The sequence below is a fragment of the Cucumis sativus genome, chromosome 7 (assembly GCF_000004075.3).
Source record: "Cucumis sativus cultivar 9930 chromosome 7, Cucumber_9930_V3, whole genome shotgun sequence".
Taxonomy (NCBI): domain Eukaryota; kingdom Viridiplantae; phylum Streptophyta; class Magnoliopsida; order Cucurbitales; family Cucurbitaceae; genus Cucumis; species Cucumis sativus.
Genome location: NC_026661.2, coordinates 5612436 through 5637756, shown reverse-complemented (window position 1 = coordinate 5637756; position 25321 = coordinate 5612436). Strand labels below are relative to the sequence as shown.

The 25321-nt window shown below is 32.8% G+C and overlaps 4 protein-coding genes across 12 annotated transcripts; 2 read left to right on the top strand and 2 right to left on the bottom strand.

The window, feature by feature from the left end:
• The first annotated feature begins 7183 nt into the window (after nucleotides 1-7183).
• On the top strand, nucleotides 7184-14543 carry LOC116405274 (transcription initiation factor IIA subunit 1-like). Its single transcript, XM_031889258.1, is given in 13 exon segments — nucleotides 7184-7582; nucleotides 7817-7987; nucleotides 8068-8089; nucleotides 8092-8252; nucleotides 8521-8569; nucleotides 8646-8713; nucleotides 8909-8924; nucleotides 8927-9033; nucleotides 11842-11994; nucleotides 13285-13348; nucleotides 13783-13949; nucleotides 14058-14141; nucleotides 14228-14543. Coding segments are annotated over 13 exon segments (1203 nt in total). The 5' UTR covers nucleotides 7184-7465; the 3' UTR covers nucleotides 14252-14543.
• Nucleotides 14544-15697: 1154 nt separating this feature from the next.
• LOC105435808 lies at nucleotides 15698-16523 on the bottom strand. The gene has a single exon (XM_011658839.2). The coding sequence runs from the start codon at nucleotides 16327-16329 to the stop codon at nucleotides 15907-15909; it is 423 nt and encodes a 140-aa protein (XP_011657141.1). The 5' UTR covers nucleotides 16330-16523; the 3' UTR covers nucleotides 15698-15906.
• Nucleotides 16524-18107: 1584 nt separating this feature from the next.
• RCA (ribulose bisphosphate carboxylase/oxygenase activase, chloroplastic-like) lies at nucleotides 18108-21780 on the top strand. Of its 8 annotated transcripts, none has more exons than XM_031888323.1 (14): nucleotides 18108-18495; nucleotides 18720-19027; nucleotides 19105-19210; nucleotides 19300-19385; nucleotides 19509-19981; nucleotides 20096-20377; nucleotides 20475-20528; nucleotides 20617-20667; nucleotides 20756-20836; nucleotides 20928-20978; nucleotides 21068-21118; nucleotides 21195-21248; nucleotides 21342-21398; nucleotides 21486-21780. In XM_031888323.1, the coding sequence occupies exons 1-14, from the start codon at nucleotides 18451-18453 to the stop codon at nucleotides 21611-21613; spliced, it is 1827 nt and encodes a 608-aa protein (XP_031744183.1). In that variant the 5' UTR covers nucleotides 18108-18450; the 3' UTR covers nucleotides 21614-21780. The 8 variants fall into 8 exon arrangements, with proteins under 8 accessions (XP_031744183.1, XP_031744181.1, XP_031744182.1 ...); XM_031888321.1 differs by having other exon boundaries at nucleotides 18109-18495; nucleotides 20750-20836; nucleotides 21071-21118; XM_031888322.1 differs by having other exon boundaries at nucleotides 18110-18495; nucleotides 20620-20667; nucleotides 20925-20978.
• LOC101204296 (pentatricopeptide repeat-containing protein At3g24000, mitochondrial) lies at nucleotides 21687-24733 on the bottom strand. 2 transcript variants are annotated; one of them, XM_031888995.1, is made up of 2 exons: nucleotides 23287-24733; nucleotides 21687-23094 (listed from the first exon to the last, which is right to left on the bottom strand). In XM_031888995.1, the coding sequence occupies exons 1-2, from the start codon at nucleotides 23852-23854 to the stop codon at nucleotides 22583-22585; spliced, it is 1080 nt and encodes a 359-aa protein (XP_031744855.1). In that variant the 5' UTR covers nucleotides 23855-24733; the 3' UTR covers nucleotides 21687-22582. The 2 variants fall into 2 exon arrangements, with proteins under 2 accessions (XP_031744855.1, XP_011657142.2); XM_011658840.2 differs by having other exon boundaries at nucleotides 21687-23484; nucleotides 23626-24733.
• Between the last annotated feature and the right edge of the window lie 588 nt (nucleotides 24734-25321).

The following is a 25321-nucleotide window of genomic DNA, read 5'->3' as shown; positions in this document are numbered from 1 at the left end:
AGATGCTATTCTATAAATATATGTGACAGTATACTAAAATGAGCTTTACTCAACCGACATAGTGTTGTACTATCAACCTCAAAGTTAGATACATATTTGATTCTCTTCATCTTCATACTATCAAATATGTGTTTGTGTTGATTTTTAGGGCTATATTGGGATTTGCTTAAGGTTGAAATTCTATATCTTAGATCTTTAGGGTGCGTTTGGAGGAGGGAATGAGTTATGTGGAAAAAGATTATGATAATTTTAGGACTATAATAATCCTAGTGTTACGATAATATGTAGAGGTTAGGGTTATTATTGGTAGTGTTATGGTAATATGTGTTTGAGGGAAGGAATATGAATGATAATGTTATAATAATATGTGTTTGGAGGAAAGATTATTGTTGTAATATTATGATAATATGCGTTTGGGAAAATATTTATAATTGTAGTACTATTATAACATGTGTTTAGGAGAAGAACTATGAATGTAGTATTATGATAAGATGAACTAGGAAAATTTGTAGGGATATGAAAATGTGAAGTAGTTTTTTTTTCTTTTGGTAATTTTTTAATTATTGAATTTGTTTGTTTGTATTTTCTTTTTTATTTTTGACAAATAGACCGATGGAGCAAACCTTTGACTTTAAGATTGATAGTACACGTTTATGTTTTTATACTCTCGTTGTTATTGTTAATTTTGTTATTGGTGGTTTGATTTGTAAAGATTTTTTTTACATATATTGCTTATTTAAATAACTATATATAATTAATTATATTATTAACTTTTCTTATAAAGATCCATATTATTTGTTTTAATGCTCATGTAAGGCAGATTAATTATATAATGTTTTTCTCCTCCCTTTTCATAACTAGTATTATTGTAGCTACTCATTCTCACCCATTGAAGAAGGAAGAAAAGATCACAACTAAGTGTTCATATTGAGGATGGTGGATGGAGCTTAGAGCTATTTAGTAGTTTTTATCTTCTTTTTTTTTCATTTTCCAATGAATTTAGTTTAATGATTTTACTTCTTTTTCATTTTCTCAATTTTATTGTAAAGACACATTTATTCATGTGTGTTTTTGCTTAAAGCAAATGAGAATACTTCACATATTTTCATCTTAATAAAAAAGCAACATTTTGTTTAAAATAAGATTTGGAATAATATATATATATATGTCATTGCAAATATTTTTAAACAAACCATTCAAATAACTTATAAATAATTATTTTCAAATTTTATTAAAAAAATAGAGAGGTTATGATTTTTTTTAAAGTATGAATTTTAATTTAAATTAACAAAAAATAAAATTTTTACGATTGAGATTAATTTCGATTATTATGTAATATATTTATTATTATAAATTATTATAAATTTGTATAATCATTTGTTGTTCTTTTTTAAAAAAAACGTTTTTGGTGTCTACATTTTATTTACTATTATCTATCTCTTAAGTGAATGTTATCTTTAACTAATATTAAATTTTGGGTTAAAGTTCAACTTGTTTAATTTAGCCAAAATGCTATATAAGACTCAAATTCATTATAGTTGGACACGTAGGTCCATGAATTAACCAAGCCCAAATCCACAAAGTCCATTGAGCAAATAGAAGAGTTCTTTGGTAGGTATTTATAAATATTACTTAATAGAGTCCAGAGAGGATTCTCCCAACGATCAAGAGATTCTTTTATCTGTTCAAGACCGACCCACATCTAAAACTCAACTCTTTTGAAAAGAAACAAATATTTTTCCAAGACTTTAACTTCAAGAACTTCAAGTGTTCTGCTTTCATTCATTAAACATACACTTTCAATCAAGAGGGAATCAGATGATCAAGTTCTAAAAATAGAACTACATCGTATCAAAATGAACATCAACACAAGTTCAACTCCATGAAACACATTCTTCGGAAAATCTAATTAGCCAAAATCCTTTGTATTATAATTTATAGTTTCAACCAATTTTTGTGTGTATATATTATACTTTTTATCCCAAAATTTTGATTAAAGTAATAATTTAGCCTTCGTGATTTGAAATTTTGAACGATTCAGTCCATAAACTTTAATAAACAGTAATTTAATCATTTTATCTAACAAAATATTAGTAGATTAATTATTTATTACATGTGTAGAAAGATAAATCGATTGAAAATTAAATTTATTTATACACTATAAATATTAAATTATTATCTAATAAAAAATGATATAATCTTACTCACGAGTTTAAGCTTTTGGGTTGATTGGTGATTTAAGACTATATCGTAATATTGTCTGATTTAGGATATCCTATATTCAAGACTATGCATTAATATATTTTTCTACTTGTTGGTTTTTTTCAATATTTCGAGCCCACAAGAGACGAAGAATGTCAAATATTATGTTAAAATTTTCTCCATCTATTAGCTTAAGCTTTTGAGTTTATAGATGATATTAGAGGAGACTACTTCATGATATCTTGGGTTCAAGTCCATGCAATGTTATTTCTGACATGATTAATTAATTCATTTTCATTTATTGGATATGTCACATATTTAAGTCCACAAGTGAGGTGTTAGTGATATATAATCAACCTTTTACTTCTTTAAGTGTATTTTTTGCCATCCTCCACGCATGCCGCAAACACACCTAATTAATGTAGGTACGAATACATGTATGACATCGTCTGAAATGCATATTGACGATTAGCGTATATATACAGGTAAAATAAGAAGTCATTGGAAGCTTGTTTTTATGATATTGACATAACATTTTTTCTTCAAATGTCGAAAGTTTAAAAATTATATAAATACTTTTTTTTATAGATTTTCAAGCTATTTAGTTATGACAGTATAACTACCATATTAAAAATTATAATTACTTAAAAGCAAAAAAATGTTTTTTTTTCATTTTGAAATATTTGTATTGTGCATTTAGAATATGTCAATCAATCTACAATTATTATTATTATTTGACTTCTGCAATACTATCATTATTTTTTCAATACAAATCTAAAACACCATTTTTTCTTTATTATTATTACTTAAGAAAACAAATCTACCATTCATATTATTGATATTGTAAATTAAGTATACATAATTACTAAATAGTATTGATTTACTCACATTTATTCTATAGATTTACTCAACAACCTATTAACAAATCTTAAATTCTCATAATTTTTTTAATTAATACTATCATATACTAGGCTTGACATTTATATAGGGTGAAATAAACATTTCTTATGTTGTATATAAATTGAAAAAGTATTAAAAAATCATAAACAAAATATCACCAATTACATACAAAATTGATGATATAAGAAATTAGCATAATTTGAAAAAAGTATTAAAAAAACATAAACAAAATATCACTAATTACATGCAAAATTGATGATATAAGAAATTAGCATAAATTGAAAAAGTATTAAAAAAACATAAACAAAATATCACTAATTACACACAAAATTAATGATATAAGAAATTTTAACTTATTAATGAGTAAGTTAATATAATTGTCAGAAAATACTAAATATGACAAAATATTTACTGACATATAACAAATTTTCAGATTATATTAATGGTAGATATTGATAGTCAATGATATGCTTTTATAAGTAATATTGATAGACAGTGACAAAAATATATATGTTTGTAGCTATCATAGATAAAATGTAAAATTTTACTATAATTTATAAATATTTTTATTTATTTTACTATATAAAAAAATATGTGAGTATTTTTTGAGCTTCATCACATTTTATTCTATTTTCTTTCTTTACTTGTTTAGAAATAAAAACTATACAATGATTATTATTGATATTGTGAGAAACTTTAGGAGAAAAATAATTTATGTTTAAATGTTTTTTAACGTATTTTAAATCACCAACATTCTCAATTGATGGTTCACTTGTAATAGGCTATAGTATTTAGTTCGATATAACTATTATTTTGATTTTTTATTTAAAATAATATTTTAGAGTTTTAATATAAAAAAAAAAACTCCCAAATTTTATTCTCATAATTATTTTAAAACATAATAAACATTGATAAAAAATTTAGTGAAAAAAATTCTATATTACCTCCATTTATGGGTAGCACTTAAACGACTATTAAAGATTAATAAATTATTTAATGTATTGGCAAAGAATACAATAATAAATAGAGTTAGTATTTACTTTGTAGCAACCTTTAATTGATAAAACTAAAAATTGGAAAGTAATATTCCGGATGTATAAAACTAAAAATTAGCCACAACTAAAGATGAGAAAGCCATGAATAAGATAATTTAAAAGAATTTTTACATGTCAAGCAATCGACAATATTTTCTCTAATTTTTTTAAAAGTTGATTTTTGTAAAAGATAAAAAAAGTATAGAATTAAGCTTATACTGTATCTGTTCGTACAAGATTTCCAGAGAAATTTGATTCGTAGTGTTGAACTTGAGTTGATGTTGTATTTTTGTGATTTGATGCGATGTGATTCAATTACTATAATTTGATCATCTTATTCTCTCTCGATTGGATGCTTACATTTGATTTGGAGAAAGTGAAACATGTCTTGAAGTTGGAGTCTTGGAATAAGGTTTCTATATTCAAAGGAGTTTGATTTGGAGGAAGCTGAACACAAGTTTGAGTTTTGGAAGAAAACTTATATCTTCAAATAAGCTTCAATCTTCGAGGATGGTCGATTTCAATAATTAGAGGGTTTTTTAGTTCTTGGAAGGATTCTCTAGACCTTCTGAAGTAAAAAATCTCCAACCTTTACCAAAGAGGAGAACTCTTATATTTATAGAGTTATATAGTGGGCTTTATGAGCTTAAACCTGTTTGGTCCATGAACCAGACCCATAGTTCAATCACATGGATTTGAGTCATATTTACCTTTTGCGCTCAATTAGGTTTATTTTTGGACTCAGTTGAACTTAGTCCAAGTAACCAAGATAATTAGTTTGATCCAATGGTTATGATGAAAACATGTTGGATCAGACCAATTTATGTTTTTAATTTTTAGTTTGGGACACATGTCAATTTTAATTAGTTCTAAATTCAATTATTTGCATTTTTCATGGTTAATTTAATAAATGATGTGGCAATTTGTGATTGGTCTCAAAATTTTATTAGCCGTATTTAATAATTGTTAGATTAAATATGTATAATTGAACAATTTCTTACAATGTCAATGTGTTTCAAAATACCAAAGATTTTAATTGAAGAGAAACTCCTAAAATTTCAAATTCCATCAATAATAAACATCAGTACACTTTTATAATTGTTCAGGTTCATCGACACATTTTGTAAATACTAGTTTGTTGCTATGTGCTTTGCACGTGTTATAAGAAGTTTTAAAAGATAACTAAATTATAAAGTTTAAAAATACACCTTCCATGTGAGAGTTTGAAAAAAAAATCTAAAACTAATTATAAAAAGTCATAAAAACAATAACTTAAATCAAATATAATAATTCATTTAAGGATTTAAATGGAACTATTATTGATAGAAAAATATTGAAAGTATTTATAAAATAAAACAAAACAACTTAAATAAATTCTATAAAATGATTATTATGGATAGGAAAATATTGAAAGTATTTATAAAATAAAATAAAAGAACTTAAATAAATTCTATAAATTTTATAAATAGTTTTATTATTTTGTTATGTTTGAGAATACTCAGCCATTTAATCCTCCTTCTTAAAATAATTATTTATTCTTAAAGAATACAAATGTCATTTAAACTAAAGTTTTTATCGTAAAATAGGTAATTATCGAATAAAAAAATAAACAAAAAATCAAAATTACATTAAATAAAAGATGAACACGTGCACCTTTTAGTCAGCATCCAAAAAATATCTATCAAATTTTGGAAAATGTGTTTGTCTCACCACAGAAAATGAGAAAATAATCATGTTTCGAACTAAATTAAAAAATATTCTTTTACCTTATATTTCAAACTACAATATTTTTTATAAATGAAACATTTAAAGAAAAAACTATTTAAATTTCATACAAAAAAAACTAATTTATTAAGCTGATAGTTGGTTGTTTTTTCTATCTATTTTCTTTTAACAAATTCTCAATAAATAATTTTAAAACCACGATATTTGTATAAATAATTTAAACCTTAATCGGTTTTTTTAAAACCAAAGTGTTCATCTTAACAACATTAAAGAAAGAAAGAGAAAACAAAAGAATAAAAGCATATTTTATCATTTTTTTAAAACCACAGTATTTGTATAAATATTTTTAAAATAAAATATATCTATCTAATTTTGCACTTTATAAAAATAATATTTTTAGGCTATAATTATTATTTTTAAACTGTAAAGAAAGAGGAAAAAGACATAAAAACAAATCGACTAAATTAAAATATGTTCTTACTCTTAGCATTTTTAAACTACAATGTTTTTATAAATAATTTTAAAACTATATAAATAGTTTTAAATAAAAATTATCTATTTAATTTTGCAATTTTATAAACAATATTTTTAAAATTCTTAATCAATTTTTTTTAATAAAAAAACATGCTTGTCTAAGAAAGAGGATTGTCTATAAATCGACTAAATAAAAGAAATATATACTACTATAGCGTCTTTTGAACTGCAGTATTTTTATAAATAATTTTAAGACCACAATATTGTTGTAAATATTTTTAAAACCACAGTATTTTTATAAACACAATTTTTTATAAAAAAATATCTATCCAATTTTACACTTTATAATGAATATCTTTTTTTTTTTTTTTTAAGTTAATCAATTGAGAAATTTTCCTTTAAAACTGTATTTGTAAAGAAAAGAAAACATATTTGATCGTGCTCCAAATCAATGAAATTAAAAATATTTTTTTTACCCATCACAACTTTTAAACTACAATTTAAAATTAATTTTAAAACAAAAAATATCTAAAAACCAAAAGAAGAACTGAACACAAAAATTTAAAATTGAAAGACGAATACAAACATTAAGAAAAAATGAAAATAAAGATGGTAAGAATAAAGAAGTTTAATTTATGTATTTCAGATTTAAATTTACATTTTAGTTCAATTTTATAATATTTACAAATGATCTCTAATATAATCAATTTCGTTGCACAAAACGGAGACATGATTGAGCCAGACCAGACCGGAAATGAAAAAAACGGGAAAAATCAGGCTTCAAGCAGATTTCGCCATGTGGATCTATGCATTATAATCGGATGCAAACCTATTTATATTCCACTCTTTATTCTCCCTTTCTTGTCCGCCTCTCTCCTCTTTCCCCATTCTCTCTCTCTCCCCCTTCTTTCCCTCTCTTCTCTCTCTCTTCCTCTTCTCCCTTCTCCCTTCTCCATCGCCCTCCTCTTTCCTTTTACTTCACACAACTCTACCAATCCAAGAACCTTATACGGATTCCATGGATCTTCTCCCTTGAATTTTCTCTCCAGTTTTCTCCCAACACTAAATTCTTTCTGGGTTTAGGCTTGTGGAAGGAATCCGAGGTAGACAGAGCGCGAGGCGGATCCGTTATGGCGACTTCCACAAGCTCTATCTACATCAATGTCATCGAAGATGTTATCAACAAGCTTCGTGACGAGTTTGTTGATAATGGTCCTGGAGAAGATGTTCTCAAGGAGCTTCAAGGAGTAATTCTTGATCCCCAATCTTGAAATTTTTTTGTTTCTTTTGTTTCGTTTATACTATTATCTTCTCTAGTGAATTCAAATGTTTTCTTTTTTTAATCTGTTTGAAGGATTCGATTGAATTTTTTCGGTGATTACTTTCTGGGTTTGATCCGATTCTTTCTAGGGTTTTGAGGCTTTGAAGCTAATTTAAGCTGTGTGGTTGGGCTGATTGTCTTCTTTGTCGGAACTTTTTAGATGTGGGAGGCGAAGATGATGCAAGCGGGTGCTGTGACTGGTCCTATAGAGAGGTCTGCACCATCTAAGCCTACACCCGGAGGTCCGATAACTCCGGTTCACGATCTTAATGTTCCGTATGAGGGTACTGAAGAGTACGAAACTCCCACGGCTGATTTACTCTTTCCACCGGTGATTACTTCTCTGTCCCATCTACTAATTGTTTTCCGAAGTTCGTAATTAATAATTGAAGGGATTTTGGTAAATTGTAGACGCCACTACAGACTCCAATTCAAACCCTTTACCGGGAACTGCTGACAACGCGATGTATAATGTTCCTACTGGACCCAGCGACCACTCTGCATCTGGAACTGATGCTTCTCCAGCTGCCACCACTCCTGGGGGTAGCGGTAATAATAATGTTGAGGTCAGATCTGGAAGGCCAACCCCATATATGGTAATTGTTGTTTGACTTTGACGTCACTTCTAATCTTTTACATTTGTCTTATTCCCTGCCGTTTACCCACTTCATACTGTCGTGATTGCATCATTTTTTTTTTCACATTTTGTTCCTTTGATAAAGAGGGAGTGTTGGTTTTTAATTTGATTTAAAGTGGATTAGTGGCATTGATATGGTTTTTACCATAAAAATTCTGAAGTATGTTGTAGATAGTTGAACATTCCATTATCTGGGGTTTTGATAGACGTCTACATTCTTCTTTCAGCAACCACCCTCTTGGATGGGTCAAAGAACTCCTGTAGACGTTAATATTGGTGAGTCTAGTGTTGAAGTAGTGGAAAGCTTCACAACAATAATTCTGTAGTAATTTATATTGATTGTATTTTGTAGCCTACGTGGAGGGGCGTGAGGAAGCAGCAGACAGGGGAGCTGCTGGCGCTCATCCATCCCTTACACAGGTAATCTCTTTCTTAATTCATGCTTTCATCATGAAAAAATTTGTTCTTGGAGGCTTGATGCAACACCAAAACTGCAACATGAATTTCATCTGCTTCTGATTTTGAATTACTCTACTCCTCTCTGCTATGTATCTATTTGCGCAAAAACTTTGGTAACTTCATTATGATGTTTTAAATTTTGGAAACAATTCTCAGGACTTTTTCATGATGAACTCGGGAAGCGTAAGCGTGATGATTTTGCTTCCCAGTACCAAGCTAATGGGTTTATACCACAGCAAGATGGAGCTGGAGATGCTGCCAACAGTGTTTTTGAGATTGAGGTTTGGTTTTCTTACCTGTCCTTTGAGCCTTGGACTCTCTTGTCAATTTTCTTGCACATAATTTCACGTCATAGCATATAATTTTTATTATTTTGTCTCTCATTCCAAGTAAAGCAAGGGTTAAAGAGTAATTACAAAAAAGGCTTCTCCGCTGAAGCCAACTGAGAGATATTGTACCTAACAAGGGCCCAAATGTCACTATGAGACCTCTCAAGGCCTTAAAATTTTTTGTTGTTTCTCTCTCCTTGAAGGACCTACACAATAATGCACACCCTGGTTTGTTACAAAACCTTATATTCTCATGAAAGATGAGAGGGAACTCCTTGATCATCTCTCTGCAACCCTATGTCTAACCAAGCATAATCTGGAACTCTTCAAAGAAACAACTCCAAATTACATGACCTAGATCACAATTTTGATATGATCAAAATTCTCTGCCACAAGACAATGACTTTATTCGGTATTTTCATCTTCTACTACAAGACAATGACTTAATTCATGGCCACTTGAGGGTGAGGATTGACCAAACAAAGGAAATTTTTTGTAAGACATACCTTTGGATGGAGTAGAGGACTCCAAATATGAACATCCCTTCTCCCCAAGATTCAACTGAACTTCACAATCAGAGAAAGAAAGGCAATGATTCCGTTGTTGTCCTCTAGTTTTCTTCTCAGATAGAGGACGGTGGAACCCCTTGAGAGGTCAAATTTCAGTTCCATAGTCTTGTTTGACTGCAAGTTGTGGAATTAGTTATAGAATCAATAGTAAAAGTGTCATGTACACAATTGTTTTTCCTGGATGGTAGTAAAAGCGTCATGTTCCCAAGGGGTGGATGCTCATAATTGTTTTACCTGGATGATTCTCATGTACATGATATAGAAAGATGTAACAACACACGACCTTACACATGGAGCCATGCTACCTCATAACAAGCTAAGGAGTGTTCTAGTTTCCCTCAATTTAAACACATAATATTTTATGGGTTAAGTGTACATAATATGAAATTAATATTTGACATGGAAACTTCAGATATTCTTTTATTGCTATAAGAAACCGGACGATATCTCAAAATGAATCCCACAATGGAGGGGAAATTGGAGAGCGGCATTTCACATTCAAGCTCAATTATACATGCATCTCTCACTTTGTAGATTGAAAAATACCAGACTGTTTGAGAAGCTTAGTCTTTAGTTTACAGCTCATTTTGTCCAGTGCCCTCAACAATTGCCAATAAATGTGTTTATACTCATTCTCAGTGTGGGGTTCCTCTGCACAAACTTCATGCCATCGACTCATTTTCACATATCTAGCCAACAGATTGACTACCCTTTGATTACCAGCTTGCTTCTGATGCCTCACGTGTGTAATGGGAATTGGAAAGATTGGTATATGTCTATAAGAGAGAGAGATAGAAATTTTAGATCTGTAATATTCTTGACCGTAAATTCAGGTGGCTAGACTTGGCTCTGTGAGGCTACAAGATAATCTGGAATGGTAAGTTCAAAGGATGTGCATTATGGGTTGAGCTAGAAATGGTTATATGATTGATAGTAATTTACTAGTAGAACAATTAGTGTTGCCATTTGATTGGCTAGAGGTCAAGCAACTCCTCCTAGGTGTTTGTTTTAGAGAAACCTTTTTTTAAAGGCTACACTGTTGATAGTTGGTGGTATTTGGATCTTCAGTCATATTCACAATGAGGTTGTCTGGGCATTTGGATCTTCAGTCATATTCAAAACGAGGTTGTCTATCTTTCTTGCATGAGACCTCCATTCCCTACCCCTTCAACCAGAAGTTATGAGTAGCATGGACACAGATTAGTTTCTAAAAATCTAGGATGGGACGGCAAGGAACAGGTTTATATATATATATATATATATTTATTTATTTATTTGTGAACTCATACTAAAAATTTGTTTTAATTTATTATGGTTATGCTTAATACATCAACCAACTAATCGATCTTTCTAGAAACCAACTTTTAATAAGATGATGTCCTGAGGAGGAGATTTGGAATACCATTAGGCTCAATAGCCCTTTATAGGTTTGTCTCTAAGGAGTTTGTTTGTTTTGTCGTTACCATTTTATTGTTGTTCTTTTGGATTCATGATAGTTAGTGGAACTTTTTTTTAAAATAAATAAATAAATTATTAATTATCGTTATTATTTTTAAGAGCATTTCATATGATTTAATGAAATTAAAGTTTGGCTTCTTTTTAAAAAACTTCCATTAAGAAGATGAAAAATCAAAATACAATGGGTTCAATTGAAGCAAGGGGAAACTGGCAACACAAGGTGCTCCAAAATTCATGTAACCAAAAAGTCACGTCCTAAATACCCTCTCAAGAACTCTCTCTTTTGAGGAACACTTTCTTTTCCTTTCCAGCTTGGTGAAGCACAAAATAACCAAAATTCGCTGCCAAGGAATCCCTCACCTGGAATGGGGATACACAACAGCCTGTTCTAATGCCTCACAAATGTTTGAATTCTGTGCAAAGACCGAACTTTTATCAAAATTTTAAATGATTGATCATCTTAAAAGAAAAAGTAAATTTGAAGTCAAATAATGCTTAGGCCTTGATTAATACTTTTCTTATTTGTCACGATGCATTTATTTTTCTGTTTTCATTCATGCTAATTGTATTTATTTCCTATATTTGCTGCTGACACTTCTTAGGTTGCAAATATTCGCTTGAGCTTTCTATTGGTGGTTTATGACTAAATAGAATTCATGGGATTACATTTTACCGAATGCTTTCAGTTTATTGTGATCAGTCTTTGACACTCCTTAGTGGTGTGCTTTTGCAGATTAGTGGATGCAATTCTTCTGATGGAAGGCCAGGCGCTATCACTTCTGCAAAGAGTGCAACGTCATCACATATTGAAAGATCATTATTGAAGATTCCACAACTTGATGGACCAATGCCTGATCCTTATGATGATGTGCTTTCTACACCTAACGTTAGCTCTCTCTCTTTTCTTCCCTTAAAGTTATAGAATCTGCTATTGTTAATACAAGGAATATTTATGTAATAGTAATAGAAATTTTATACTTTTCACCCATCTTTTTACTTGTTTTGGTTTTGCAAGGTGGGTGCCTATTCTTCAGAAGGTTACTTGTCTGCCACTGTTTTTTGATTATCCTTTCATCTTTTTGTAGAAGTCAGGCATCCGTTCCATGTCTTCTTATAAGGATGTCCGTAGTCATAGAATGTTGTTTGATAGACAAAGCCTCGTGGAGCTAGGTACAAGGCACAAACTTATCATGGACGTCATGAAAGCAGGGATTGTTTGCTCGGAAAAATTAGAACCTTCCTCAATGAAAAAAATTATCACTATCGAGTTACACAGTATCGTAGAAACAATTAGGCACACACAAAATAATGTTTAAAATGTCAGCTGTACGATACAAATGTGTTTAACCAAGAATTTTTGTATGTGATTTCCTGGCTTCCTTCTAATGGTTAATACTAGAGCTCATGAGGTGTTTGGCTTTTGTTTTTGATGGAAGACAGAAGATCATTTGAATAAGTCGCAAGATTCTGTGTTGGCTAAAATAACAAGCATATGTCAGTGTCCTCCCTCTTTGTAATATCTCAATTTCTTTCAGGACTCACAATCCCTCAACCAAGCAACCCATGAATATCATGCTCCAATCCGATACGAACACCACATGCTCACTAACACAACAGTCCTCTCTGTAATATAAAAAATGATACCGACACCATCATAGCTACATGAAAGATGCTTATTTAAGTATTTGCCAATAGACAGCAACAAATCACTATGTTGCTTTTTCTTAAAGGTGCTAACAAATGTCCTCTCTAGTTGGTTATCAAGTAAAGGATGCAAAATTTTAGCACCTGTAGATTAAACCGTAATCAGTCTGTACTTTTTGGTATTTTGGAACTGCCTACTGCCTACTCTCTTCCATGATTGATGACGGGTTTTCCTGGATCTGCACATTTTATATGGTTTTTTCAACTCTTTGCTCCTGTCTGTGGTCAAATAACTTATTTTCTAGTCACAACTAATTAATATTGGACTGAACATGTTAGGCATTAAAATAATTGCTTGATTCTTCTGGTTTTTATTGTGTCCATCCTATGCGTTATCTGGGTTGCATTTTTGTTCATCCTACTTCTTGATGATTAGAATTCTTCGTATCATAATTAATGGAAATGGTTTTCTCATTGCTCTCTGTTCACTGAGTTGTGTTTCTGTTATTCACATTTCTGACATCCCCTGCAGATATACAATTACCAGGGTGTCTTCAATGAAGATTACAACATAGCAAATACACCAGCACCTAATGGTAAATGTTATGAAGTGTCTTCATGATTGTGACTATTCTATGACAAGTATTGAAATTTGGTTTTCTGTTAGAGAACGATCCGGAAAGAAGGTTTTAAATTAAAAATTGGTTTTTAACTTTCATATCGAAGTTTGTTTGTCTTCCACGTTAAATATTTTACATTGCATTTAATAGGAATTTTAAGTGGCCCTTTTAAACATAAAACACAAACAATTATTACATAAATGCTGTGTGCGGTTTAAAGCACAAACTTGCTGCTGGGTATAATGTAAAATCTTACCAACAAAAGCAATTGTTTTTATGTAATTCAATAATCAGAATAGAACGTTTGGGAGGACAAAAAACAGCAAGGAACAAGGGTGAAAACTAAGGTTCCCAAGAGAATTTAAAGCAGTAACAAAATTTGTCTCTAATTGTTTATCTTTTCTTTACAGATCCACCAGCTGGAACTCCTGCGGTTGTCACCCAGGATGATGTTAATGAAGAGGAGGAGGATAGCGAGCCTTCATTGAACGAAGACGACGACGATGACGATTTGGATGATGTGGATCAAGGAGAAGAATTGAGCACACAACATCTAGTTTTAGCTCAGTTTGACAAGGTACTTTGCCTCCTGTTTTTTTAGGTCCAGTTGTGCAGCATATCCTAGAGCATTTTTAGAATCTACCATGCCATTAAATATATATCATCATTACTTTTCATGTAATAGGTTACTCGTACCAAGAGTAGGTGGAAATGTACACTAAAAGATGGAATTATGCATATTAACAACAAGGACATTCTCTTCAACAAGGTGAATTTTTCCCTCCAAAACTAACAGGTTAGAAATATTAAACCGAGTCCGGTTTTCATGGAAGCTTGGTTTATTTGGTTTGTCAGGCAACTGGGGAATTCGACTTCTGATTTTTAATGGAGGCATCTTCATTGGGAGGTTGGTTATATTGGTAGCAGCAGCAGTGATGGGAAAGTTCATTGGGTGTTTAAGTTGTCTTCAGTTAATATTTGTTTTGTGAACGCACGAGAGGAAAAGGACATGTTGATGATTCTTCCTTATGTTCATTTTGATGAATGTTATTAGCGTTTTGTATATAACGAATGAGAGCTCTTTCCGCCTTCAATGAATGGCAACTTGAGGATTTTCGAGTAAAAATTTATTATTGCTCTAATGGAATATATTTGTAACTTCAATTTCTTATGCTCTTTGATTCTTCCCCCTCTAATCAATCATTGTTTTGTTAATTCAAATTTTCTTTGCTTTAATTCTTCACACTAATCCCCAATTAGGGCTCCTTGTAATGTGTAATGAAACTGAACAAATATCTTAGTGGTTCAAATCTCGATGCATGGGCTCTTCTATCCCAAAGTGATTACGTCTTGACAATCCATTCTCTTTATAATGACTTTTTAAGTGATAAAAAACGAACATTTGTCAAGCACTTAAAAGTGTTCATTCTAAATGTATCTTTCATCTTTTGCTTTTCTGTAGTCAAATCTACTACATACTTGGAACGACATTTTTATGGCTTTCTATTGGTTATCAACTCTATCTCTTATAAGTGGTAAAATAGAAATAAAAATATAGTGTTATTGCAATTGTTGTAAATTCCTTCAGAAGAGTCTAATTTGATTTGATTAGAGTATTATTTGAGCATAATTTTACTTTCTTCGTGGCTAAAGCTTCACACTGCATTCATTTGAACTAATTATAGGTGCAATTAGAAGTGTTATTATTGGATTAATTACAATACAATTAAATGAGCTATTATAGGTGGGATGAACATAATAGATTGAAAATTTGAGTTGAACTAAAGATAGTTAAGAGATTTGAACGGTGTTGGTTTGAAAAAAATCTTAATAACATGTTTAAAAAATTTAGAAGGACTTATAAACCACTGATCGAAAAATGAGCTTGAGAAGAAGGGATTTGTTTGGTGTTGTTTTGCAATTATCTAATCCTAATTATGGTTATTTTATGATTAAGTAAAATAGCCTCACGAGAGGTTCATGGTTTCTGCTGTAATTCTAAAAACATAATTGACATCTAGTGATCTAAGAAGGAAGAGATGTATTGTTCAAATTTCCTAAACCCATATGTACTAAATGAATAATGAAACTGTAAGTCGTGCTACCACTCTCTCCTTTCTCCAAGCGTTAAAAACGGCATTGCTTGCTATCGCACATATAACGTTAAAGAAAATTCAACTTGTTCTTGTCATCTCATTATCAGATCTGATTTGCGTATGTTGAGCATGATTAATGGCGAAATAAGATTCGTGATTCAGACTTGAACATGGATAACAAATTACAACAAATGAATTGAATTGATTGAATGAATGAATAGAGAAGAAATTGAAAACGAAGAAGAAGAAGCAGGGTGTTAAATTATGAGTAAGATGAAGTGTGTGAAATCTTAAAACCAGAGGAAGTATTCATGGAGATCTTAACGGAATTGATGAACAAACACACACGCGCACACACGCACATACATCATAATGTACATTGGTGGATTTACGTAGATAATCAGACGCGAGAATCGATCCACAATCTCCATCTTCTTCTTACGGTGTGTTACTGCTTACCATGCATTGCGATTGAAAGAAAGTAAACAGCGTAGAAGGATCAGGAAATGTCGCTGCCACTGCCGGATGTTGCCAACCACCAGGAGCTACAAAACCTATTCCTCTTTGATCCCCATTACCACCGCCGCCGTCTACGGCATTTCCGTTTGCAGATATTCTATTTCCGTCGATTTCAGGCAAGGGCTGTGGCGATAGAGGAAGTGGCGATAGGAGAGGAAGAATCGCCTTGGAACAAATGTCGTTACTAGCAGAAGACATTGAGACGCTTGAAAGTTGATCGAGATGAAGACTGGCCGGCGCCTGCTTCTGCAACCTGGTTGGAGGTTTAGGCAATCTGGGTTTGTATTCGTTCTCCATTGATCCTCTGAGAAAATCAACGACGACAGTTTGATTTGCACTCATTGGAGGAGAAATATAAGGCAAACAAATGAAAGAAGAGGGTGAATTGTTCTTTAACGTCTTCTGCCATAACCTTCTACCGTCTTTATTTAGCAAATCTTCTTAAACATTTTTAGGTTTTTCAACTAATTTGTTTTTCCATTCCTGAAGAAGAGGATTGGTAAGTTTAAGGCCTTCAATGCTGGCCTTGGAACTCAAACATCTTTCTTACTTTCTTTTTAATTTTTAGATAATAAATCACAAACTGTATTATATTCCCATTTTCTTCTTTTATCTATATTTTTTTAGAATCAGTTACTTCATTATGGTGACAACCCAATCTATGCTAAACAAATTTGGGAAATATGATGCTTTTTTCCTTTCAAAATCTCCTGTCTGTATACATTCTAAATAATGCACTATATCCATCTCACTCATACTTATGCACTAATGCATTCCTATGACAAAATCAATGACTTTAAATACATTATTCTAAGGTTGGTAGATGCTGGTTTTTCTTTCTAACTTTTCAAATTTATAATAACAATAATAATTATTATTTTTATGATAGGTGGGGTTGGATGGTGAGTGAAACCTCTTGATTTCAAAGTTATAGTATAAATTCTATGTTAGTTGAACTTGGACTGGATTTAAAATTGTGCTGTATAATACATATATTTTCTGAGTAGTATATATTATTAGTTTTACAAGATATGGGATAAATGTTGATTATTGTTAAATTACGCTCACCTCGATTATTGTGAGGATTTTTGAGGTAGATAGTGAAGTGACATAGACAATTTTTCAAACTTACTGCCCAAATCATAAGACCTCATAATTCCTATGATCATGGTGGTGTATTGGCCGTTGGCGTCGGTGATCCAACAGGTATGTACAAAATTATGGGTCGATGATCAGCCTGAATTGTGGTTTCATTCCTCTCATGCCCCACTTTGTTGTACAAGTGGATGAAAGATTGTGATCATTCATTGCCACAACCATCGGTTCAAATGCCATATCGTAGCCTTTGGATTTTCCAAGTAATCTTCCTTCAGTTCATCCTCATTTCCTCATTTCTGTTGTTTGTTACTTATCTGTTGAGGGGGTCAAGAACTTAGCTGGGGTTCTTTGTTCTTACCCGTTTCTAGTTATTGAACTGTAATCTGTATGAAAACAAGAGCAAATTCTGCAGGAATTGAGAATTGCTTGGAGCAATTACTTTAGACTGCATGTCTGTCGTTTTAGGTGTATGGAAATGAATCCACAAAGGATTGTCCAAAAACACAACTCCCTGCAAAGTCGTAAAGAAATCCATCCTAGGAACACCAGTAAACTCACAATCAAGAGAAGACACTCATAATTTCAATTATGGGAAGTTCCAAAGAGTTCTCTGACACATTTTGAATGTGACTATTATAACCTTACAAGCATAGTGTAAAATACAGTTAAATTTTTATTACTAGTTAACAAAGTAATTAAATAAAATTCACATTTGAGCTAAATTAATTAAACAAACTCAAATAACTCATGTTTCCTTCGTACAACTGTTACTATTTTCTTCCTATGTGTTGGATGTTAATCCATTAGAAGTATCTCGAAGAGATAAGGCGTGATTGAATATGGCACATCAAAGTCTCCCGATTTCTGTTTTTGTATATTTGGGATTGGATAGAAAGCAAGTTTTTTGTTTTATTTTGCACGGATCGTTTTGGATACCTCTTGAATTATGCTTGGGTTTTACCTTCCTGGGTACGGGCCATACTGTATGGAATGGAGAAAGTTTGTGGTTTCAGTATTATGTAAAAAATATGAGAGCTCTGTTTTCGTTTGTCTTTCACATCCACTTTTTACGTGGTGCAGAGGGGGACTTAAATCCTAACCTCAACGGTCGCTTTAGATTAAGCAGATTTGAGAATCATGTTTTGTTAGTAATTTTACTGAATGGGTGCCTTAGTTTGCCACGTGTGTGGTTGTGAATACTAGCAAGTCTCTCAAGAGTTCATTGGACGCAGTGAAGAGGCTGAACAGCCAATTTCAGAAAGCTCAAGATGATTCACTCGATTGTTCATCTATTTTGAGAGGAGGGATGGTGCAAGGTTGCAACTAGAATTTTCACTGGTTCAGACCCTCCTTAATCCTTAATCCATGGCTGCCACGGTTTCAACCATTGGAGCTGTTAATAGAACAACGGTACTGTTTCTTCCTGCCTAATCTTTTGGGTAATTTGATGGAGAATACCAATATATTAAAATAATTTCATCTTTTCTATCTGGGTTTCATCATTCAATCTTGAAAGGTCATTTTATTTACAGCTTTAGGTGTAGCAAAGAATGGGGAATTTCATCTGTAATGTAATGACTTGTATAAGCTTGAAAATAAGAGAGCCTGACGATTCTAAAATTAACACTATGCAGCTAAACAACAGTAACTATGGAGGTTTAGTTCCAAACTCTGCGTTTTTGGGCAGCAGGTTAAAGGTCAGTTCTAGATTCACCACCTCAAAAATGGTGACTGGAAACTTCAAGATTGTTGCTGAGCAGGATGAGGAGAAGCAGACCGAGAAGGACAAATGGCGTGGCCTTGCTTTCGATACTTCTGATGACCAACAAGACATTACCAGAGGGAAGGGTTTGGCGGATCCTCTTTTCCAAGCTCCCATGGGGACAGGAACTCACAATGCTGTATTGAGTTCATATGAATACATTAGTGCTGGACTTCGAGAGTAAGTTTTAATATGGAACTCTGCAGTAGGTTTGAACATTTTTATGCTAGTGTACTTAAAGTGTGACAATGTTTCAGTTACAGCTACGACAATAATGTGGATGGGTTTTACATAGCTCCAGCTTTCATGGACAAACTTACGGTTCACATTGTTAAGAACTTCTTGACCCTCCCGAACATTAAGGTTAAAAATATGACGCGACAATTTGACAATAAGTTCTTGTTTGTCTTTCAGTGCTAACTTGCCAACCTTCTTGGATGCATTTATTTTAGGTTCCTCTCATTCTGGGTGTTTGGGGAGGTAAAGGTCAAGGAAAGTCTTTCCAGTGTGAACTTGTATTTGCTAAGATGGGAATCAAGTAAGTTAAAAACCATCTAGTTCTGAGGAAGTTGTTTGGAGGGTTTAAGTTCATCATACAGGCTTCTACGTCTCCCTGATATATTGTTGGTCTTAATTTTTTTTAGTTATGATGAATTTTCAGCCCTATTATGATGAGTGCTGGGGAATTAGAAAGTGGGAATGCAGGAGAGCCAGCAAAATTGATCAGGCAAAGATACAGAGAGGCAGCTGATATCATCAAGAAAGGGAAAATGTGTTGTCTATTTATCAACGATCTTGATGCTGGAGCTGGAAGGCTTGGTGGGACTACCCAGTACACAGTGAATAACCAGATGGTAAATGCTACTCTTATGAACATTGCTGACAACCCAACCAATGTGCAGCTACCAGGCATGTATAACAAGGAAGAAAATCCCAGAGTTCCCATCATAGTAACTGGTAACGACTTCTCAACGTTATATGCACCTCTCATTCGTGATGGTCGGATGGATAAATTCTACTGGGCTCCAACTCGTGAAGATCGTATTGGTATTTGCACTGGAATATTTAGGACTGATGGCGTGCCTTTCGAGGATATTGTCAAACTTGTCGACACCTTCCCAGGACAGTCAATAGGTAAGTTGTATAATTTCTGTATAGGGATGTTCCAGTTGAGCTAATTAATTGTAAATGATCATCTCTTACAGACGTTTAGCATCTCTTATTATAAGTTATATAACTGTTTTGCAGACTTCTTTGGTGCTTTGAGAGCTCGAGTTTATGACGATGAAGTGAGAAAGTGGGCTGTAGGCGTTGGCGTTGAGCGCATTGGAAGAAATCTTGTTAACTCCAAGGAAAGTCCCCCAACTTTTGACCAACCGAAGATGACAATAGAAAAGCTTCTTGAATATGGCAACATGCTCGTCATGGAACAGGAGAATGTGAAGAGAGTTAAATTGGCTGACAAGTATCTGAACGAAGCTGCTCTTGGAGATGCAAACGAGGATGATGTTCAGTTTAAGACTTCTCAGGGTAAACAACTTTTACGTTCAAAGTCGTTTCTCCATAATTTGTTTTTTATAAAATTAATCTGTATTGATTGTTTTGTTTTTCTTTTACAATTTTAAAGAAGCTGCCCTCGATGTTGCAAATGAAGATGTTGTTCAGTCAGAAACTTCTGAAGGTAAGTAACTTTTAAATCCAAAGTTGTGTGTGGATCATTTGGTTTATGAAATTTAATCTAAACTTATCATTCTCTTTTCACTTTAAAGAAGTTGCTCTTGAAGATGCAAATGAGGATGTTGAGTCAGGAAGTTCGAACGGTAGTTAACTTTCACATTCAAATTCATGTCTTGATTATTTGTGTTCTTAAATTTAATCTCTTTTTTTTTTCCAATGCTAAAGAAACAGCTCTTGAAAACGCCATCGAAGAAACAGTTGAGGCTCTTATCGATACAAATGAGGATGTCGTTCAGTTAGAAACTTCTCATGGTAGGCAGCTTCTACATTTAAAATCATGTCTTGATCATTTGTTTTCTAAAATTTAGTTTACACTAATAATTCTTCCTTGCAATCTTAGAAGTCCCACTTGGAATTGCAAATGAGGATGCTGTTCAGTCAAAAACTTCTTATGGTAATTAACATTTACATCTAAAGTTGCTCCTTGATCATTTACATTAAGAAATTTGATCTAAGACAATAATTCATTTTTCAATTTTAAAGAAGTTGCTGTCGAAGATGCAACTGAGGATGTTGTTCAGTCGGAAATTTCTGGTAGGCAAATTTTACATTTGAAGACTATTTGTTATATGCAAGTCAAACCATTAATGGTCAGTTTTATAAAATTTAGAAGAACCGGCTCTTATGGGTGCAAATGAGGATGTCGTTCAGTCAGGAAGTTCTGGTAAGCAACTCTTACGTTCAAAGTAGTCTTTGATAATTTGTTTTTATTTTTTAAATAAAGCCTAATTAGGTTTTCTTTTTTTCATTTTTAAAGAAGCTGCTACTGTAGATGCAAATGAGGATGTTGTTGTACAGTCGGGAACTTCTTATGGTAGGGAAAGTTTTCAATTCTAGTCTGTCTATCATTTGTTTTTGGGATTTAATTCACATTAATCGTTCATTTTTTGCAATTTTAAAGAATCAATGGGGGAAGAGGAACGCAACAAGTTAATATCATTGTTCCTGAAGGCTGTGCAGATTCATCTACTAAAAACTATGTCCCAACAGCCAGATTCGACGACAAAAGCTTCCAGCATTGACTCTTAGGAATTTTCTACAGCTTTGCCTCCAGTAATGTAAATTGTTACTGTAATAAAACTTCATTAAAAGCTTAGTATCATTAAACGATAAACAAAATTGCTAGTCATTAACAATACCCAATGTATTTCCAATCAGTAACTTTTACAAACAGATTTCTAGCATTTACATCTAAACTGAATGAAGGAAGACCAAACTTAATCTTCCAGTGCAGGCAATTTCAGCTGTGTAACTTCCTGCATTTCTTGTTCAGCAATACTAATCTGGAGGAAGGAACAATTTTCTCTGGGAATTTTCAACAAGCTTCAGCTCCAAATGTTCCTTTCTCAGTTTGAGGAAATTCGAAGGGTGCTCTTTGAGGGCTATGCTCTTTTCAGTCATGACAGACATAAATACATCGCTGGTTCTCCCTCTAAATTACAAGCAATGAAGCAACTACGTATATTGATTGGTGTGGCACCTCTGTCATCGATGCATAATCTCCTAATCACTAATTTATCTATATCCTTGGAGAGGAAATTTTGAAATTTTGGTTCAATTATTTGTCTTCTCCTACTGATTTGTTTGGTCTTACCCAATTTCAAATCCCCCTTCTCACGCCCCATAACTTAAGAGTTTCTCCTGCAATAGCATAGCCTCATTTACTCGGTCCAAATGATGTACATAGAGCATCAAATTTGTGGTAAAGAGACCCAGATATGCAGTTGATCTACCACAAATAAGTTAGTTTTGAATAAATACAGAGCTAGGAATCATGTATTTGTCAAATTCTTCACCAGAAAAGGGACAAACCCAAGGATCACAAAGTAAGTATCAACCACAGGTATCGAATGAACCTCGTCCCAGAGAATAAACCCAAAGGATAATTATAAAATGATCTTTGAGGAAGTTTAGCTATGAACCCATTAAAAGTGTTTATCTGTCAACCATTTGCCTTGTAGGATCATAATTTATCCTGAAAATTCCCCTTTAATGAAGTCACATCCAGCTGAAACCAGGTTCTTTCTTGACTCCTCTGTTGGACATTAGCCTCCTTATGCTAGCAGCATCATCCCAATAACCATCTCTCCCCAGCGCATTCGACAACATGATGTAAGTTGCTGGATCATATGGATATAGTTCCAAAAGCTTTTTCGCAGTACGAATGGCAATATCTTTATTTCCATGGATTAGGCAAGCACTCAACAAAGCTTTGTAAATTGAAATCCCTGGTTCTATCGGGATGCTTTCAATGAAAGCTTCAGCTTCATAAAGCTTTCCTGCTCGACCGAAAAGGTCAACCAAGGTAGCATAATGCTCCAGCTTTGGAGGTTCGACCAATTCACTATTTCTCATCAACTTGAAATATTCAAGTCCCTTGTCCAGCAAGCCAACATGACTACAAGCAGTGAGAACAGCAAGGAATGAGGTATTATCTGGTTTGATACACGTTCTTCTCATTTTCTCAAATAAGTCTATAGCCTCTTCACCACATCCATGGTAAGCACATCCTGAAAGCAATGAATTCCAGGATATTAAGTCGTGTTCATTCATCATCGAGAAGACCATTTTTGAATCCCTGATAGCACCAGATCTAGCATACATAGACACAAGACCATTTTGGACAGATAAATTTAGAGTATATCCAGTTTTATAAACTAGACCATGAATTTGCTTTCCTTCTTCTAGAGCTGAAGTCATACCTATAGCCTTAAAAATGCTTGTAAATGTGAAGAAGTCCACATCAAATTTTTCCCTCCTCATTTGAATGAAACATTCCAAAGCTTCCTCACCAATTCCCAAGTTCGTAAAACCAGCTATGACTGCATTCCACGAAATCTGGTCTGACATTCTAATGTTTGAGCAAACCTTCCTATAGTCTTCCAAGCTACCGCAACATTCTGAATATGCAGTAACAAGTGTAACAGCTATATAGTTATTACTCTCGTACCCTTCCGTTATTATGCGACAATGGATTTGCTTACATTTATCAAAATGACGAGGACATGAAAATGAACTTAGCAAGCTATTATAAGTCATACCATTTGGTTTAAGATTCAAATGCAGCATTTCTCTCATCAAAATCATTGCCTCATGAGGCAACTGATTCCGAGCATAACCAGAGATCATCGAAGTCCAAGTAAACACATTCTTGTTCAGCATTATATCGAACACTCTCCTCGAATCCTGAAGGTTGCAACACTTAGAGTACATATCAATTAATCCTGTACCCACAACAACATTAGACGAAAACCTTAGTTTCAAACTCATAGCATGAAGTTGACTTCCAAGATCTCCCTTTTGTAACTGAGAACAGCCCACAAGACCACCAGATAAACTGAAGGGGTGGGTTCAATCCCTTTCTTTAGCATCTCTAAAAACAAAGAAACTGCCATCAAAGGGTAGCCAGCTTGCAAATAACCAGTAACCAAAGAATTCCAAGTGACCACACTTGGACAACTCATTTCATCAAACACCTTGTGGGCATCCGAGATAGACCAACATTTACCATACATATCAACAAGAGCAGTAAAAATATAAGGATTGAGAGAGAAACCCAGCTTGATAATGGTTGAATGGACTTGAATTCCAAAGTCCAGAAGGGTGGATTTTGTGCAGATGGATATGGTTTTAGTGAGAATGGGAGGAGTAGGGGGAGACCCATGTCGCAGTAATTGAACAAGAAATTGGATGTCAACAACATTGTGTGTTTGAAGGAGGGGTTTGATGGAAACATCTTCAGAGTGAGTGTAATGACAAGAAATTAAAGGTCTGTGGTTAGAATTTAATATGGAAGAGGGCTTGAGAAGATGAACAGCGCTGTGAAAAGGACGAATGAAACAGTACATGGCCGCATGCTTCTTTAATCGAAGCTTTGGCTGTGGCAGGAGAGAGAGCCCAATCTCTCAAGATGAAGGCTTCACTGGGAGAAATTTTAGTTGTGTCATTTTCGTTTTACATAAAATTAATTTCCAAAACCCCAATTAATTCACCCGCTAACCCAATCCTTTTCATCCCACCACCTCTTCTTTCTCTCTAACCTTCGTCTTTCCACCTTCATACCAACCCTAAACACAACCAAATCGGTGACCGATCACCAGCAACCAAACCGTCGACCACGTGGGACTAGATGGATGAATGAAACTCGATATTTGAAATGAAGGATCATAAATTTTATATGGTAATAAACACACAAAAATATTTAAAAATTATCTCGAGGTTTGGCTGATCCTATAAGACAAAAAAAGTTTAGTAATTTTCATATGATTTTTTTGTAATGTAAATATAAATTTAAAAATTGCATAAGAAAATAATACATTTTTAATGTTGTTGGAAGAGTGAAAATTTAAATCCCATTTTTTTCTAAATATTTATTAGATAGCAAATGATGGTTAGAAAAATATAAGTTAAGGTTTTATTTTAGTTAAGTTTTGTTCTTCTTTTTAAAAAATTATTTTTATGACATTATTGAAATTTTTAATAAAATTGATATATGGAGTATTAAAATTATCTTGTAACCTTTAATTTTGAAATAGTATAAAGTAAGTATATGCATAAGTAATGTAAATATGTGAATTTAAAAATTACATTAAAAAATGATTCATTTTTCATGGAATATTTTCGAGAGAGTGAAAGTTTGGATCATCGATTTTTTTTCTAAGATAACAAATGAGAGATAGGAAACAAAGCAGGTTTTTCTTTTATCTTAGATAAGTTTTCTTAAAACTATATTTCATT